This window comes from Bombina bombina, chromosome 3, assembly GCF_027579735.1.
Source record: "Bombina bombina isolate aBomBom1 chromosome 3, aBomBom1.pri, whole genome shotgun sequence".
In the NCBI taxonomy this organism is placed as follows: domain Eukaryota; kingdom Metazoa; phylum Chordata; class Amphibia; order Anura; family Bombinatoridae; genus Bombina; species Bombina bombina.
Genome location: NC_069501.1, coordinates 771998570 through 772016062, shown reverse-complemented (window position 1 = coordinate 772016062; position 17493 = coordinate 771998570). Strand labels below are relative to the sequence as shown.

The 17493-nt window shown below is 38.9% G+C and overlaps 1 protein-coding gene across 4 annotated transcripts in view; it reads right to left on the bottom strand.

Moving 5' to 3' along the window:
• MAP4K4 (mitogen-activated protein kinase kinase kinase kinase 4) overlaps window positions 1–17493 on the bottom strand; it is a 511519-nt gene that overhangs the window by 116381 nt on the left and 377645 nt on the right. For all 4 annotated transcript variants that reach the window (XM_053707651.1, XM_053707653.1, XM_053707649.1 and 1 more), the window contains exon 16: window positions 1847–2008. In XM_053707651.1, the coding sequence (XP_053563626.1) occupies window positions 1847–2008 (162 nt within the window). The remainder of the gene's footprint in view (window positions 1–1846; window positions 2009–17493) is intronic.

The window sequence follows — 17493 nt, the reverse complement described above, 5'->3', positions numbered from 1 at the left end:
CTAACATGTCAGAGTCCTCCATAGCTCAGGTTATACCAACAGGAGGACACAAATTAAAATGTTTTTTATTATAGAAAATTGCACCTTTATACTCCCAAAGGCTGGGGCACTCACCACCTCCTAGACCCAGACAGTTAACAGAGGAAACGCTCTCCTCAGGTTCAAGTCTCAGCCGGAATGGAGGAAATGAGCATAGACCACACCCGGTCACATGGAGTGCAAGACAGTACTTACCCTGTTATTAAAAGTACAGCAAGTAATAGGAGCTGTGCAATACTTTCAAAAACGAAAGTGAAACTTAAAAGTGAAACCGGTTTGTTCCAGCTAAAAACACAGTCTATCAGCCTATGAGAAAAATCACACAAAGCAGCATGTAAATAATTAATACACTGAATATTTAACCCCAACTGTTCAATAAACCCCCTTCAGAGGATAATAACCCTGGATCTTATCAAGGTATAAAGGAGCCACACTGTGACCCTGTTATAACGTTCTTACCTCCTGACATGGACTTGAGTGAGAGAAAGCAGGCAGTGAAATTTGTTAACACTGATTGCTTAGGAGCTGTTAGCAGTAGTCTGGATGGTTTCGCAGAAAAAAACTTTCCCTGCATCTCCAGACTCTAACTTTCATCAATACTCTCACTGAAAGGTTGACATGACTACTTAAAACTCCAGTCCTCTCTCGAAGGGCAGATAACCTTTTTTCAGGACTCTCCGAATCTTCTGATACTTCTCTACCACCTCCTAACATGATGAAAGGCAAAGAATGACTGGGGTAATGAGGAAGTGGGAGGGATATTTAAGCCTTTGGCTGGGGTGTCTTTGCCTCCTCCTGGTGGCCAGGTGTTGTATTTCCCAACAGTAAGGAATGAAGCCGTGGATTCTCCCTATCTTATGAAGGAAAACAATAATATTTATCATTTAATCTCTCCTAATGGAATGTATTTAAATGTACCAAATAATCTGTTAACAGTACTCAAACAATTACAGATTAGTATCTGCCAATATAAATGCCTAAACTTACAGTAATAGCCAATACTTCCATATAGCCAGTCAAAATAAGTATCAGATAAGTTGTAGCAATGAATTTGGCCATAAATAAACTAAATCACAATTATGCAGTCTACATAACTTTTCTTACAGCTTTCTCATGACCGACAGGATTGCTCACCCAAAAATTCACTGAGGGTTCATCAGCCTAATACAGCAAAGGTTTGCTATTGGCAGAAGTGCACAAGAGGGATTGGAGGCGGCAACACAAAACATACTGGGAGAGTCGCATATTACTGGGAGCCACCTCATACAGAGCAGCGCTTTATCAGAGCTGCTGCTTAAAATACTGAACTGAATCTTAAAAAGGTTATTGAGTTTTTCTATTTTCAGATTTTTCAAAATGTCCAGTTAAAGATGAGCCTTTATAGACAAACACAGATAACATGGACTGCATTTATTATGCTCTAATAAAAAGACACAAATCACAATTTACTTATGACATTCATGTTATTTATATATATAAAAAAAAAAAAAAAAAAAAAAGGCAGGATTTTGATGGACAAAACTCTCGAAAAACCCACTGTCACTATCACTGTGTTTTGCTACAGGGATTTAGAACAAAGGCCGTCTTCAAAAAGAACTCATGATTTATCTAATAAAGTCTCACTGCTAATATTTTAGTGGGTTTATAAATAAAAGGTATATAGAGCACACATTTGGTATTTTTTCTTCTACAGACTTGCAATGAACACTGTAAACAGATGAAATGATAAAACCATAATCCCTGTCCTAAAACAGAACTAAAAGTAACAATAATGAACATATGCAGTTGGGCATTAACTTCTCCTTACCTGAGGTTCCACAGGCCTATGCATGGCAGGCTGGGTTGGCTCAGAATTTCCATTGGAAAATGACTCCGATCGTGAAGGCACTGGTGGCTCCAACACTCGCCCTGTCTGCTTTGTCTGCGCTTCAGGGGAACCTTGGATTGCTTTCCTAAGTCGCTCTTCAGCCTGAAAAAAACACATTCATGTGAAGCAAAATAGAGGTTGTACTATTGCAACTATATTAAAGGGACAGTCTAGGCCAAAATAAACTTTCATGATTCAGATAGAGCATGTAATTTTAAACAATTTTCCAATTGACTTTTATCACCAATTTTGCTTTGTTCTCTTGGTATTCTTAGTTGAAGGCTTAACCTAGGAGGTTCATATGCTAATTTCTTAGACCTTGACGGCCACCTCTTTTCAGAATGCATTTTAACAGTTTTTCACCACTAGAGGGTTTTAGTTCATGTGTTTCGTATAGATAACACTGTGCTCGTGCACGTGAAGTTATCTGGGAGCAGGCATTGATTGGCTAAACAGCAAGTCTGTCAAAAGAACTGAAATAAAGGAGCAGTTTGCAGAGGCTTAGATACAAGATAATCACAGAGGTTAAAGTATATTAATATAACTGTGTTGGTTATGCAAAACTGGGGAATGGGTAATAAAGGGATTATCTATCTTTTAAAACAATAAAAATTCTGGTGTAGACTGTCCCTTTAAAACAATAGAAGCAAATCAGGACACACGTACACTGCACACTCATACAGGTACAAAGTGGAACTGACTGCTATTCCCCCTCAAATGTGTACTTTTGTGATATAAATGCAGTGTTCTCCATAGGACTTATTAAATCTCCACAGCAGCCGACTGATTTTATTGACCACCTAACATAAATTTAAGCCAATATTAAGCTAAAATGATCTAACAATATGTTTTTTAAATATTTGTTGCACAAATTATCAGCAATTCAATTTATGCTAAATTACACAATTTATTTGTGCTTTAGATATCTTAAAGAGACAGTCTACTCCAGAATTGTTCTGTTTTTAAAAGATAGATAATCTCTTTATTATACATTCCCCAGTTTTGCCTAACCAACACGGTTATATTAACAATTCTGTGATTACCTTGTATCCAAGCCTCTGCAGGCCCTTATTTTAGTTCTTTTGACAGACTTGCATTTTCATCAGTACCCTCTAATAAGTAACTCCATGGGCGTGAGCACAATGTTTTCTCTATGGAAGACATGAACTAACGCTGTGAAAAACTGTCAACTGTATTGAGATAAGAGGCGGCCTTAAAGAGCTTAGAAATTAACATATGTGCCTACCAAGGTTTAGCTTTCAACTAAGAATACCAAGAGAACAATGCAAATTTAATGATAAAAGTGAATTGGAAAGTTGTTTAAAATTTGCATGACCTATCTGAATCGTGAGTTTAACCCCTTAACGACCAAGGACGTACGCCACACGTCCTCAAAAAAAAATACAGTTAATGACCGAGGACGTGTGGCGTACGTCCTTGGTTTGGAAAGCAGCTGGAAGCGATCCTGATCGCTTCCAGCTGCTTTCCGGTTATTGCAGTGATGCCTCGATATCGATGCATCCTGCAATAAACCCCCTTGGCCATCCGATGCAGAGAGAGCCACTCTGTGGCCCTCTCTGCACCAGACATCGGTGGCCGGTATCGTTGGTGGGTGGGAGCAAGTCTGGGAGGCGGGTGGGCGGCCATCGATGTGCCGAGTGGAGGGGGGCGGGACAGACAGGGGTGCGCACGGGAGCGCGCGTGTGCATGGGGGGCGGCGGGCGGGCACGTGCACAGGGCGGGAGCGAACCGCTACACTGCAGGAAAAAAAAGTTAATAAACGTTAAAAAAAAACTAATATTAAAAAAAAAAAAAAAAAAAATGATCGTCTAAGGGTTCTGGAAGGGGTGGGGGGTTGGTCCACTACAGAAAAGGGCAACAAACAAAACATACTTTTTGTTACTAAACTGGGTACTGGCAGACAGCTGCCATTACCCAAGATGGTGCCCATTAAGGCAGAGGGGGAGGGTTAGAAAGCTGTTTGGTGGGGGATCAGTATATATAGCTTTTATTTTAGTGCTGGCAGAGTTTCTGCCAGTACTTAAGATGGCGAGGACAATTATGGGGTGGGGGAGGGAAGAGAGCTGTTTGGGAGGGATCAGGGGGTCTGATGTTTTAGGTGGGAGGCTGAGCTCTACACTAAAGCTAAAATTAACCCTGCAAGCTCCCAAGCTACATAATTAACCCCATCACTGCTAGCCATAATACACGTGTGATGCGCAGCGGCATTTGGCGGCCTTCTAATTACCACAAAGCAACGCCAAAGCCATATATGTCTGCTATTTCTGAACAAAGGGGATCCCAGAGAAGCATTTACAACCATTTGTGCCATAATTGCACAAGCTGTTTGTAAATAATTTCAGTGAGAAACCTAAAATTGTGAAAAATTTAACGTTTTTTATTTGATCGCATTTGGCGGTGAAATGGTGGCATGAAATATACCAAAATTGGCCTAGATCAATACTTGGGGTTGTCTACTACACTACACTAAAGCTAAAATTACCCATAAAAGCTCCCTACATGCTCCCTAATTAACCCCTTCACTGCTGGGCATAATACACGTGTAGTGCGCAGTGGCATTTAGAAGCCTTCTAATTACCAAAGCAACACCAAAGCCATATATGTCTGCTATTTCTGAACAAAGGGGATCCCAGAGAAGAATTTACAACAATATAAGCCATAATTCCACAAGCTGTTTGTAAATAATTTCAGTGAGAAACCAAAAGTTTGTGAAAAAATTAAAAAGTGAACTATTTTTTGTATTTAATCGCATTTGGCAGTGAAATTGTGGCATGAAATATACCAAAATGGGCCTAGATTAATACTTTGGGATGTCTACTAAAAAAAAATATATACATGTCAAGGGATATTCAGAGATTCCTGAAAGATATTAGTGTTCTAATGTAACTAGCGCTAATTTTGAAAAATAATGGTTTGGAAATAGCAAAGTGCTACTTGTATTTATTGCTCTATAACTTACAAAAAAAGCAAAGAAGATGTAAACATTGGGTATTTCTAAACTCAGGACAAAATTTAGAAACTATTTAGCATGGGTGTTTTTTGGTGGTTGTAGATGTGTAACAGATTTTGGGGGTCAAAGTTAGAAAAAGTGTGTTTTTTTTCATTTTTTCCTCATATTTTATCATTTTTTTATAGTAAATTATAAGATATGATGAAAATAATGGTATTTTTAGAAAGTCCATTTAATGGTGAGAAAAAAACGTATATAATATGTGTGGGTACAGTAAATGAGTAAGAGGAAAAACATAATTTATGTAAGAACTTACCTGATAAATTCATTTCTTTCATATTAGCAAGAGTCCATGAGCTAGTGACGTATGGGATATACATTCCTACCAGGAGGGGCAAAGTTTCCCAAACCTCAAAATGCCTATAAATACACCCCTCACCACACCCACAAATCAGTTTAACGCATAGTCAAGAAGTGGGGTGATAAGAAAAAAGTGCGAAAGCATAAAAAAATAAGGAATTGGAATAATTGTGCTTTATACAAAAAAATCATAACCACCACAAAAAAGGGTGGGCCTCATGGACTCTTGCTAATATGAAAGAAATGAATTTATCAGGTAAGTTCTTACATAAATTATGTTTTCTTTCATGTAATTAGCAAGAGTCCATGAGCTAGTGACGTATGGGATAATGAATACCCAAGATGTGGATCTTCCACGCAAGAGTCACTAGAGAGGGAGGGATAAACGAAAGACAGCCAATTCCGCTGAAAATAATCCACACCCAAAACAAAGTTTAAATCTTATAATGAAAAAAAACTGAAATTATAAGCAGAAGAATCAAACTGAAACAGCTGCCTGAAGTACTTTTCTACCAAAAACTGCTTCAGAAGAAGAAAACACATCAAAATTGTAGAATTTAGTAAAAGTATGCAAAGAAGACCAAGTTGCTGCTTTGCAAATCTGATCAACCGAGGCTTCATTCCTAAACGCCCAGGAAGTAGAAACTGACCTAGTAGAATGAGCTGTAATCCTTTGAGGCAGAGTTTTACCCGACTCGACATAAGCATGATGAATCAAAGACTTTAACCAAGACGCCAAAGAAATGGCAGAGGCCTTCTGACCTTTCCTAGAACCGGAAAAGATAACAAATAGACTAGAAGTCTTTCGGAAAGACTTAGTAGCTTCAACATAATATTTCAAAGCTCTAACTACATCCAAAGAATGCAACGATCTTTCCTTAGAATTCTTAGGATTAGGACACAATGAAGGAACCACAATTTCTCTACTAATGTTGTTAGAATTCACAAGCTTAGGTAAAAATTTAAAAGAAGTTCGCAACACCGCCCTATCCTGATGAAAAATCAGAAAAGGAGACTCACAAGAAAGAGCAGATAATTCAGAAACTCTTCTAGCAGAAGAGATGGCCAAAAGAAACAAAACTTTCCAAGAAAGTAATTTAATGTCCAGCGAATGCATAGGTTCAAACGGAGGAGCTTGAAGAGCCCCCAGAACCAAATTCAAACTCCAAGGAGGAGAAATTGACTTAATAACAGGTTTTATACGAACCAAAGCTTGTACAAAACAATGAATATCAGGAAGACTAGCAATCTTTCTGTGGAAAAGAACAGAACGAGCAGAGATTTGTCCTTTCAAGGAACTTGCAGACAAACCTTTATCCAAACCATCCTGAAGAAACTGTAAAATTCTAGGAATTCTAAAAGAATGCCAAGAAAAATTATGAGAAAAACACCAAGAAATGTAAATCTTCCAGACTCGATAATATATCTTCCTAGATACAGATTTACGAGCCTGTAACATATTATTAATCACAGAGTCAGAGAAACCTCTATGACTGAGAATAAAGCGTTCAATCTCCATACCTTCAAATTTAAGGATTTGAGATCCTGATGGAAAAAAAGACCTTGCGATAGAAGGTCTGGTCTTAATGGAAGAGTCCACGGTTGGCAAGTGGCCATCCGGACAAGATCCGCATACCAAAACCTGTGAGGCCATGCTGGAGCCACCAGCAGAACAAACGAGCACTCCTTTAGAATCTTGGAAATCACTCTTGGAAGGAGAACTAGAGGCGGAAAGATATAGGCAGGATGATACTTCCAAGAAGTGACAATGCATCCACTGCCTCCGCCTGAGGATCCCTGGATCTGGACAGATACCTGGGAAGTTTCTTGTTTAGATGAGAAGCCATCAGATCTATTTCTGGAAAACCCCACATTTGAACAATCTGAAGAAATACCTCTGGGTGAAGAGACCATTCGCCCGGATGTAACGTTTGGCGACTGAGATAATCCGCTTCCCAATTGTCTATACCTGGGATATGAACCGCAGAAATTAGACAGGAGCTGGATTCCGCCCATACCAGTATTCGAGATATTTCTTTCATAGCCAGAGGACTGTGAGTCCCTCCTTGATGATTGACATATGCCACGGTTGTGACATTGTCGGTCTGAAAACAAATGAACGACTCTCTCTTTAGAAGAGGCCATGACTGAAGAGCTCTGAAAATTGCACGGAGTTCCAAAATGTTGATTGGTAATCTCACCTCCTGAGATTCCCAAACCCCTTGTGCTGTCAGAGACCCCCAAACAGCTCCCCAACCTGTCAGACTTGCATCTGTTGAAATCACAGTCCAGGTCGGAAGAACAAAAGAAGCCCCCTGAACTAAACGATGGTGGTCTGTCCACCACGTCAGAGAGTGTCGTACAATCGGTTTTAAAGATATTAATTGAGATATCTTTGTATAATCCCTGCACCACTGGTTCAGCATACAGAGCTGAAGAGGTCGCATGTGAAAACGAGCAAAGGGGATCGCGTCCGATGCAGCAGTCATAAGACCTAGAATTTCCATACATAAGGCTACCGAAGGGAATGATTGAGACTGAAGGTTTCGACAAGCTGAAACCAATTTTAGACGTCTCTTGTCTGTCAGAGACAGAGTCATGGACACTGAATCTATCTGGAAACCTAAAAAGGTTACCCTTGTCTGAGGAATCAATGAACTTTTTGGTAAATTGATCCTCCAACCATGTTCTCGAAGAAACAATACAAGTCGATTCGTATGAGATTCTGCTAAATGTGAAGACTGAGCAAGTACCAAGATATCGTCCAAATAAGGAAATACCACAATACCCTGTTCTCTGATTACAGACAGAAGGGCACCGAGAACCTTTGTAAAAATCCTTGGCGCTGTTGCGAGGCCAAACGGCAGAGCCACAAACTGGTAATGCTTTTCTAGGAAAGAGAATCTCAGAAACTGATAGTGATCTGGATGAATCGGAATATGCAGATATGCATCCTGTAAATCTATTGTGGACATATAATGCCCTTGCTGAACAAAAGGCAGAATAGTCCTTATAGTTACCATTTTGAATGTTGGTATCCTTACATAATGATTCAATATTTTTAAATCCAGAACTGGTCTGAAGGAATTCTCCTTCTTTGGTACAATGAAGAGATTTGAGTAAAACCCCAGCCCCTGTTCCAGAACTGGAACTGGCATAATTACTCCAGCCAACTCTAGATCTGAAACACATTTCAGAAATGCTTGAGCCTTCACTGGATTTACTGGGACACGGGAAAGAAAAAATCTTCTTGCAGGAGGCCTTATCTTGAAGCCTATTCTGTACCCTTGTGAAACAATGTTCTGAATCCAAAGATTGTGAATTGAATTGATCCAAATTTCTTTGAAAAATCGTAATCTGCCCCCTACCAGCTGGGCTGGAATGAGGGCCGCACCTTCATGTTGACTTGGGAGCTGGCTTTGGCTTTCTAAAAGGCTTGGATTTATTCCAGACTGGAGATGGTTTCCAAACTGATACCGCTCCTGTAGGGGAAGGATCAGGCTTTTGTTCCTTATTGTGACGAAAGGAACGAAAACGATTAGTAGACCTAAATTTACCTTTAGATTTTTTATCCTGTGGTAAAAAAACATAATTTATGTAAGAACTTACCTGATAAATTCATTTCTTTCATATTAACAAGAGTCCATGAGCTAGTGACGTATGGGATATACATTCCTACCAGGAGGGGCAAAGTTTCCCAAACCTTAAAATGCCTATAAATACACCCCTCACCACACCCACAAATCAGTTTAACGAATAGCCAAGAAGTGGGGTGATAAGAAAAAGTGCGAAGCATATAAAATAAGGAATTGGAATAATTGTGCTTTATACAAAAAAATCATAACCACCACAAAAAAGGGTGGGCCTCATGGACTCTTGTTAATATGAAAGAAATGAATTTATCAGGTAAGTTCTTACATAAATTATGTTTTCTTTCATGTAATTAACAAGAGTCCATGAGCTAGTGACGTATGGGATAATGACTACCCAAGATGTGGATCTTTCCACACAAGAGTCACTAGAGAGGGAGGGATAAAATAAAGACAGCCAATTCCTGCTGAAAATAATCCACACCCAAAATAAAGTTTAACAAAAAACATAAGCAGAAGATTCAAACTGAAACCGCTGCCTGAAGAACTTTTCTACCAAAAACTGCTTCAGAAGAAGAAAATACATCAAAATGGTAGAATTTAGTAAAAGTATGCAAAGAAGACCAAGTTGCTGCTTTGCAGATCTGGTCAACCGAAGCTTCATTCCTAAACGCCCAGGAAGTAGATACTGACCTAGTAGAATGAGCTGTAATTCTTTGAGGCGGAGTTTTACCCGACTCAACATAGGCAAGATGAATTAAAGATTTCAACCAAGATGCCAAAGAAATGGCAGAAGCTTTCTGGCCTTTCCTAGAACCGGAAAAGATAACAAATAGACTAGAAGTCTTACGGAAAGATTTCGTAGCTTCAACATAATATTTCAAAGCTCTAACAACATCCAAAGAATGCAATGATTTCTCCTTAGAATTCTTAGGATTAGGACATAATGAAGGAACCACAATTTCTCTACTAATGTTGTTGGAATTCACAACTTTAGGTAAAAATTCAAAAGAAGTTCGCAACACCGCCTTATCCTGATGAAAAATCAGAAAAGGAGACTCACATGAAAGAGCAGATAATTCAGAAACTCTTCTAGCAGAAGAGATAGCCAAAAGGAACAAAACTTTCCAAGAAAGTAATTTAATGTCCAATGAATGCATAGGTTCAAACGGAGGAGCTTGAAGAGCTCCCAGAACCAAATTCAAACTCCAAGGAGGAGAAATTGACTTAATGACAGGTTTTATACGAACCAAAGCTTGTACAAAACAATGAATATCAGGAAGAATAGCAATCTTTCTGTGAAAAAGAACAGAAAGAGCAGAGATTTGTCCTTTCAAAGAACTTGCGGACAAACCCTTATCCAAACCATCCTGAAGAAATTGTAAAATTCTCGGTATTCTAAAAGAATGCCAAGAAAAATGATGAGAAAGACACCAAGAAATATAAGTCTTCCAGACTCTATAATATATCTCTCGAGATACAGATTTACGAGCCTGTAACATAGTATTAATCACGGAGTCAGAGAAACCTCTATGACCAAGAATCAAGCGTTCAATCTCCATACCTTTAAATTTAAGGATTTCAGATCCGGATGGAAAAAAGGACCTTGTGACAGAAGGTCTGGTCTTAACGGAAGAGTCCATGGCTGGCAAGATGCCATCCGGACAAGATCCGCATACCAAAACCTGTGAGGCCATGCCGGAGCTATTAGCAGAACAAACGAGCATTCCCTCAGAATCTTGGAGATTACTCTTGGAAGAAGAACTAGAGGCGGAAAGATATAGGCAGGATGATACTTCCAAGGAAGTGATAATGCATCCACTGCCTCCGCCTGAGGATCCCGGGATCTGGACAGATACCTGGGAAGTTTCTTGTTTAGATGAGAGGCCATCAGATCTATCTCTGGGAGCCCCCACAATTGAACAATCTGAAGAAATACCTCTGGGTGAAGAGACCATTCGCCCGGATGCAACGTTTGGCGACTGAGATAATCCGCTTCCCAATTGTCTACACCTGGGATATGAACCGCAGAGATTAGACAGGAGCTGGATTCCGCCCAAACCAAAATTCGAGATACTTCTTTCATAGCCAGAGGACTGTGAGTCCCTCCTTGATGATTGATGTATGCCACAGTTGTGACATTGTCTGTCTGAAAACAAATGAACGATTCTCTCTTCAGAAGAGGCCAAAACTGAAGAGCTCTGAAAATTGCACGGAGTTCCAAAATATTGATCGGTAATCTCACCTCCTGAGATTCCCAAACTCCTTGTGCCGTCAGAGATCCCCACACAGCTCCCCAACCTGTGAGACTTGCATCTGTTGAAATTACAGTCCAGGTCGGAAGAACAAAAGAAGCCCCCTGAATTAAACGATGGTGATCTGTCCACCACGTTAGAGAGTGTCGAACAATCGGTTTTAAAGATATTAATTGAGATATCTTCGTGTAATCCCTGCACCATTGGTTCAGCATACAGAGCTGAAGAGGTCGCATGTGAAAACGAGCAAAGGGGATCGCGTCCGATGCAGCAGTCATAAGACCTAGAATTTCCATGCATAAGGCTACCGAAGGGAATGATTGTGACTGAAGGTTTCGACAAGCTGTAATCAATTTTAGACGTCTCTTGTCTGTTAAAGACAGAGTCATGGACACTGAATCTATCTGGAAACCCAGAAAGGTTACCCTTGTTTGAGGAATCAAAGAACTTTTTAGTAAATTGATCCTCCAACCATGATCTTGAAGAAACAACACAAGTCGATTCGTATGAGACTCTGCTAAATGTAAAGACGGAGCAAGTACCAAGATATCGTCCAAATAAGGAAATACCACAATACCCTGTTCTCTGATTACAGACAGAAGGGCACCGAGAATCTTTGTGAAAATTCTTGGAGCTGTAGCAAGGCCAAACGGTAGAGCCACAAATTGGTAATGCTTGTCTAGAAAAGAGAATCTCAGGAACTGATAATGATCTGGATGAATCGGAATATGCAGATATGCATCCTGTAAATCTATTGTGGACATATAATTCCCTTGCTGAACAAAAGGCAATATAGTCCTTACAGTTACCATCTTGAACGTTGGTATCCTTACATAGCGATTCAATAATTTTAGATCCAGAACTGGTCTGAAGGAATTCTCCTTCTTTGGTACAATGAAGAGATTTGAATAAAACCCCATCCCCTGTTCCGGAACTGGAACTGGCATAATTACTCCAGCCAACTCTAGATCTGAAACACAATTCAGAAATGCTTGAGCTTTCACTGGATTTACTGGGACATGGGAAAGAAAAAATCTCTTTGCAGGAGGTCTCATCTTGAAACCAATTCTGTACCCTTCTGAAACAATGTTCTGAATCCAAAGATTGTGAACAGAATTGATCCAAATTTCTTTGAAAAAATGTAACCTGCCCCCTACCAGCGGAACTGGAATGAGGGCCGTACCTTCATGTGAACTTAGAAGCAGGCTTTGCCTTTCTAGCAGGCTTGGATTTATTCCAGACTGGAGATGGTTTCCAAACTGATACTGCTCCTGAGGACGAAGGATCAGGCTTTTGTTCTTTGTTGAAACGAAAGGATCGAAAACGATTGTTAGCCCTGTTTTTACCTTTAGACTTTTTATCCTGTGGTAAAAAAGTTCCTTTCCCACCAGTAACAGTTGAAATAATAGAATCCAACTGAGAACCAAATAATTTGTTTCCCTGGAAAGAAATGGAAAGTAGAGTTGATTTAGAAGCCATATCAGCATTCCAAGTCTTAAGCCATAAAGCTCTTCTGGCTAAGATAGCCAGAGACATAAATCTAACATCAACTCTAATAATATCAAAAATGGCATCACAGATGAAATTATTAGCATGCTGGAGAAGAATAATAATATCATGAGAATCACGATTTGTTACTTGTTGCGCTAGAGTTTCCAACCAAAAAGTTGAAGCTGCAGCAACATCAGCCAATGATATAGCAGGTCTAAGAAGATTACCTGAACATAGATAAGCTTTTCTTAGAAAAGATTCAATTTTTCTATCTAAAGGATCCTTAAACGAGGTACCATCTGATGTAGGAATGGTAGTACGTTTAGCAAGGGTAGAAATAGCCCCATCAACTTTAGGGATTTTGTCCCAAAATTCTAACCTGTCAGGCGGAACAGGATATAATTGCTTAAAACGTTTAGAAGGAGTAAATGAATTACCCAATCTATCCCATTCCTTAGCAATTACTGCAGAAATAGCATTAGGAACAGGAAAGACTTCTGGAATAACCGCAGGAGCTTTAAAAACCTTATCTAAACGTATAGAATTAGTATCAAGAGGACTAGAATCCTCTATTTCTAAAGCAATTAGTACTTCTTTAAGTAAAGAGCGAAAAAATTCCATCTTAAATAAATATGAAGATTTATCAGCATCAATCTCTGAGACAGAATCCTCTGAACCAGAAGAGTCCAAAGAATCAGAATGATGGTGTTCATTTAAAAATTCATCTGTAGAAAGAGAAGATTTAAAAGACTTTTTACGTTTACTAGAAGGAGAAATAACAGACAAAGCCTTCTTTATGGATTCAGAAACAAAATCTCTTATGTTATCAGGAACATTCTGCACCTTAGATGTTGAGGGAACTGCAACAGGCAATGGTACATCACTAAAGGAAATATTATCTGCAATAACAAGTTTGTCATGACATTTAATACAAACAACAGCTGGAGGAATAGCTACCAAAAGTTTACAGCAGATACACTTAGCTTTGGTAGATCCAGCAGGCAGAGGTTTTCCTGTAGTATCTTCTGGCTCAGATGCAACGTGAGACATCTTGCAATATGTAAGAGAAAAAACAACATATAAAGCAAAATAGATCAAATTCCTTATAAGACAGTTTCAGGAATGGGAAAAAAATGCCAAACATCAAGCTTCTAGCAACCAGAAGCAAATGAAAAATGAGACTGAAATAATGTGGAGACAAAAGCGACGCCCATATTTTTTGGCGCCAAAAAAGACGCCCACATTATTTGGCGCCTAAATGCTTTTTGCGCCAAAAATGACGCAACATCCGGAACGCCGACATTTTTGGCGCAAAATAACGTCAAAAAATGACGCAACTTCCGGCGACACGTATGACGCCGGAAACGGAAATGAATTTTTGCGCCAAAAAAGTCCGCGCCAAAAATGACGCAATAAAATGAAGCATTTTCAGCCCCCGCGAGCCTAACAGCCCACAGGGAAAAAGTCAAATTTTTGAGGTAAGAAAAAATATGATAATTAAAGCATAATCCCAAATATGAAACTGACTGTCTGGAAATAAGGAAAGTTGAACATTCTGAGTCAAGGCAAATAAATGTTTGAATACATATATTTAGAACTTTATAAATAAAGTGCCCAACCATAGCTTAGAGTGTCACAGAAAATAAGACTTACTTACCCCAGGACACTCATCTACATGTTTGTAGAAAGCCAAACCAGTACTGAAACGAGAATCAGTAGAGGAAATGGTAAATATAAGAGTATATCGTCGATCTGAAAAGGGAGGTAAGAGATGAATCTCTACGACCGATAACAGAGAACCTTATGAAATAGACCCCGTAGAAGGAGATCACTGCATTCAATAGGCAATACTCTCCTCACATCCCTCTGACATTCACTGCACGCTGAGAGGAAAACCGGGCTCCAACTTGCTGCGGAGCGCATATCAACGTAGAATCTAGCACAAACTTACTTCACCACCTCCCTTGGAGGCAAAGTTTGTAAAAACTGATTTGTGGGTGTGGTGAGGGGTGTATTTATAGGCATTTTAAGGTTTGGGAAACTTTGCCCCTCCTGGTAGGAATGTATATCCCATACGTCACTAGCTCATGGACTCTTGTTAATTACATGAAAGAAAGTTCCTTTCCCCCCAGTAACAGTTGAAATAATAGAATCCAACTGTGAACCAAATAATTTATTACCCTGGAAAGAAAGGGAAAGCAAAGTTGACTTGGAAGACATATCAGCATTCCAAGTTTTAAGCCATAAAGCTCTTCTAGCTAAAATAGCTAGAGACATATACCTGACATCAACCCTAATGATATCAAAGATGGCATCACAAATAAAATTATTAGCATGTTGAAGAAGATTAACAATGCTATGAGAATTATGATCTGTTACTTGTTGCGCTAAAGCTTCCAACCAAAAAGTTGAAGCTGCAGCAACATCCGCTAAAGATATAGCAGGTCTAAGAAGATTACCTGAACATAAGTAAGCTTTTCTTAGAAAGGATTCAATTTTCCTATCTAAAGGATCCTTAAAGGAAGTACTATTTGCCGTAGGAATAGTAGTACGTTTAGCAAGAGTAGAGATGGCCCCATCAACCTTAGGGATTTTGTCCCAAAACTCTAATCTGTCAGATGGCACAGGATATAATTGCTTAAAACGTTTAGAAGGAGTAAATGAATTACCCAATTTATTCCATTCCCTGGAAATTACTTCAGAAATAGCATCAGGGACAGGAAAAACTTCTGGAATAACTACAGGAGATTTAAAAACCTTAATTAAACGTTTAGATTTAGTATCAAGAGGACCAGATTCCTCTATTTCTAATGCAATTAAGACTTTTTTAAGTAAAGAACGAATAAATTCCATTTTGAATAAATATGAAGATTTATCAGCATCAACCTCTGAAACAGAATCCTCTGAATCAGAGGAATCATTTTCAGAATCAGAATGATGATGTTCATTTAAAAATTCATCTGAAAAATGAGAAGTTTTAAAAGACTTTTTACATTTACTAGAAGGAGGAATAACAGACATAGCCTTCTTAATGGATTTAGAAACAAAATCTCTTATGTTAACAGGAACACTCTGAGTATTAGATGTTGACGGAACAGCAACAGGTAATGTAACATTACTAAAGGAAATATTATCTGCATTATGCAATGCCAGTGAATAAGCTTCTAGCAACCAGAAGCACAAAATAATGAGACTTAAATAATGTGGAGACAATAGTGACGCCCATATTTTTTATTTTTATTTTTAGCGCCAAAAAAGACGCCCACATTATTTGGCGCCTAAATGCTTTTAGCGCCAAAAATGACGCCACATCCGGTAACGCCGACACTTTTGGCGCAAAAACGTCAAAAATGACGCAACTTCCGGTGACAAGTATGACGCCGGAAATAACAAAGAAATTTTTTGCGCCAAAAAAGTCAGCGCCAAGAATGACGCAATAAAATGAAGCATTTTCAGCCCCCGCGAGCCTAACAGCCCACAGGGAAAAAAGTCAAATTTTAAGGTAAGAAGAAAAAAAAAAAATGATTATTCAAATGCATTATCCCAAATAATGAAACTGACTGTCTGAAATAAGGAATATTGAACATCCTGAATCAAGGCAAATAAATGTTTAAACATAAATATTTAGAACTTTATATAAAAGTGCCCAACCATAGCTTAGAGTGTCACAAAAATAAGACTTACTTACCCCAGGACACTCATCTACATGTAGTAGAAAGCCAAACCAGTACTGAAACGAGAATCAGTAGAGGTAATGGTATATATAAGAGTATATCGTCGATCTGAAAAGGGAGGTAAGAGATGAATCTCTACGACCGATAACAGAGAGCCTATGAAATAGACCCCGTAGAAGGAGATCATTGAATTCAAATAGGCAATACTCTCTTCACATCCCTCTGACATTCACTGCACGCTGAGAGGAAAACCGGGCTCCAACCTGCTGCGGAGCGCATATCAACGTAGAATCTAGCACAAACTTACTTCACCACCTCCACGGGAGGCAAAGTTTGTAAAACTGATTTGTGGGTGTGGTGAGGGGTGTATTTATAGGCATTTTGAGGTTTGGGAAACTTTGCCCCTCCTGGTAGGAATGTATATCCCATACGTCACTAGCTCATGGACTCTTGCTAATTACATGAAAGAAATTACAGCTAAACACAAACACCGCAGAAATGTAAAAATAGCCTTGGTCCCAAACGGACAGAAAATGGAAAAGTGCTGTGGTCATTAAGGGGTTGAAGGTACACTGAACCCAAATTTTTTTCTTTCGCGATTTAGATAGCGCATGTAATTTTAAGCAACTTTCTAATTTACTCCTATTATCAATTTTTCTTCGTTGTTTTGCTATCTTTATTTGAAAAAGAAGGCATCTAAGCTTTTTTTTTTATTCAGAACTCAGGACAGCACTTTTTTTTATTAGTGAATGAATGTATCCACCAATCAGCAAGAACAACCCAGGTTGTTCACCAAAAATGGGCCGGCATCTAAACTTACATTCTTGCATTTCAAATAAAGATACCAAGAGAATGAAGAAAATTTGATATTAGGAGTGAATTAGAAAGTTGCTTAAAATGTCATGCTCTATCTGAATCACGAAAGAAAAAAAATTCGGTTCAGTGTCCCTTTAATTTTGACTAGACTGTCCCTTTAAGTAATAGAACATGTTATACTATAGCAAAGCATTACTCTGCCTTTAACTGGCTACTTTATAATGCAACCCAGATGGCAAAAAGTTATGTGGAGAACACTGTGTATATTTGTTTCCTACTATAAAGTAGCTGTTTTCATCAAACTCTTCTCTGTTCTAGGATGTGTGTAATCTGGTAGCTAAACACTCAGACAGCAGGAAAAAAAAGCAAAAGGATCAGTTCTTGTATGTTGTTAGAAGATGGAACCTACTCAAAATACATTATAAAAAGG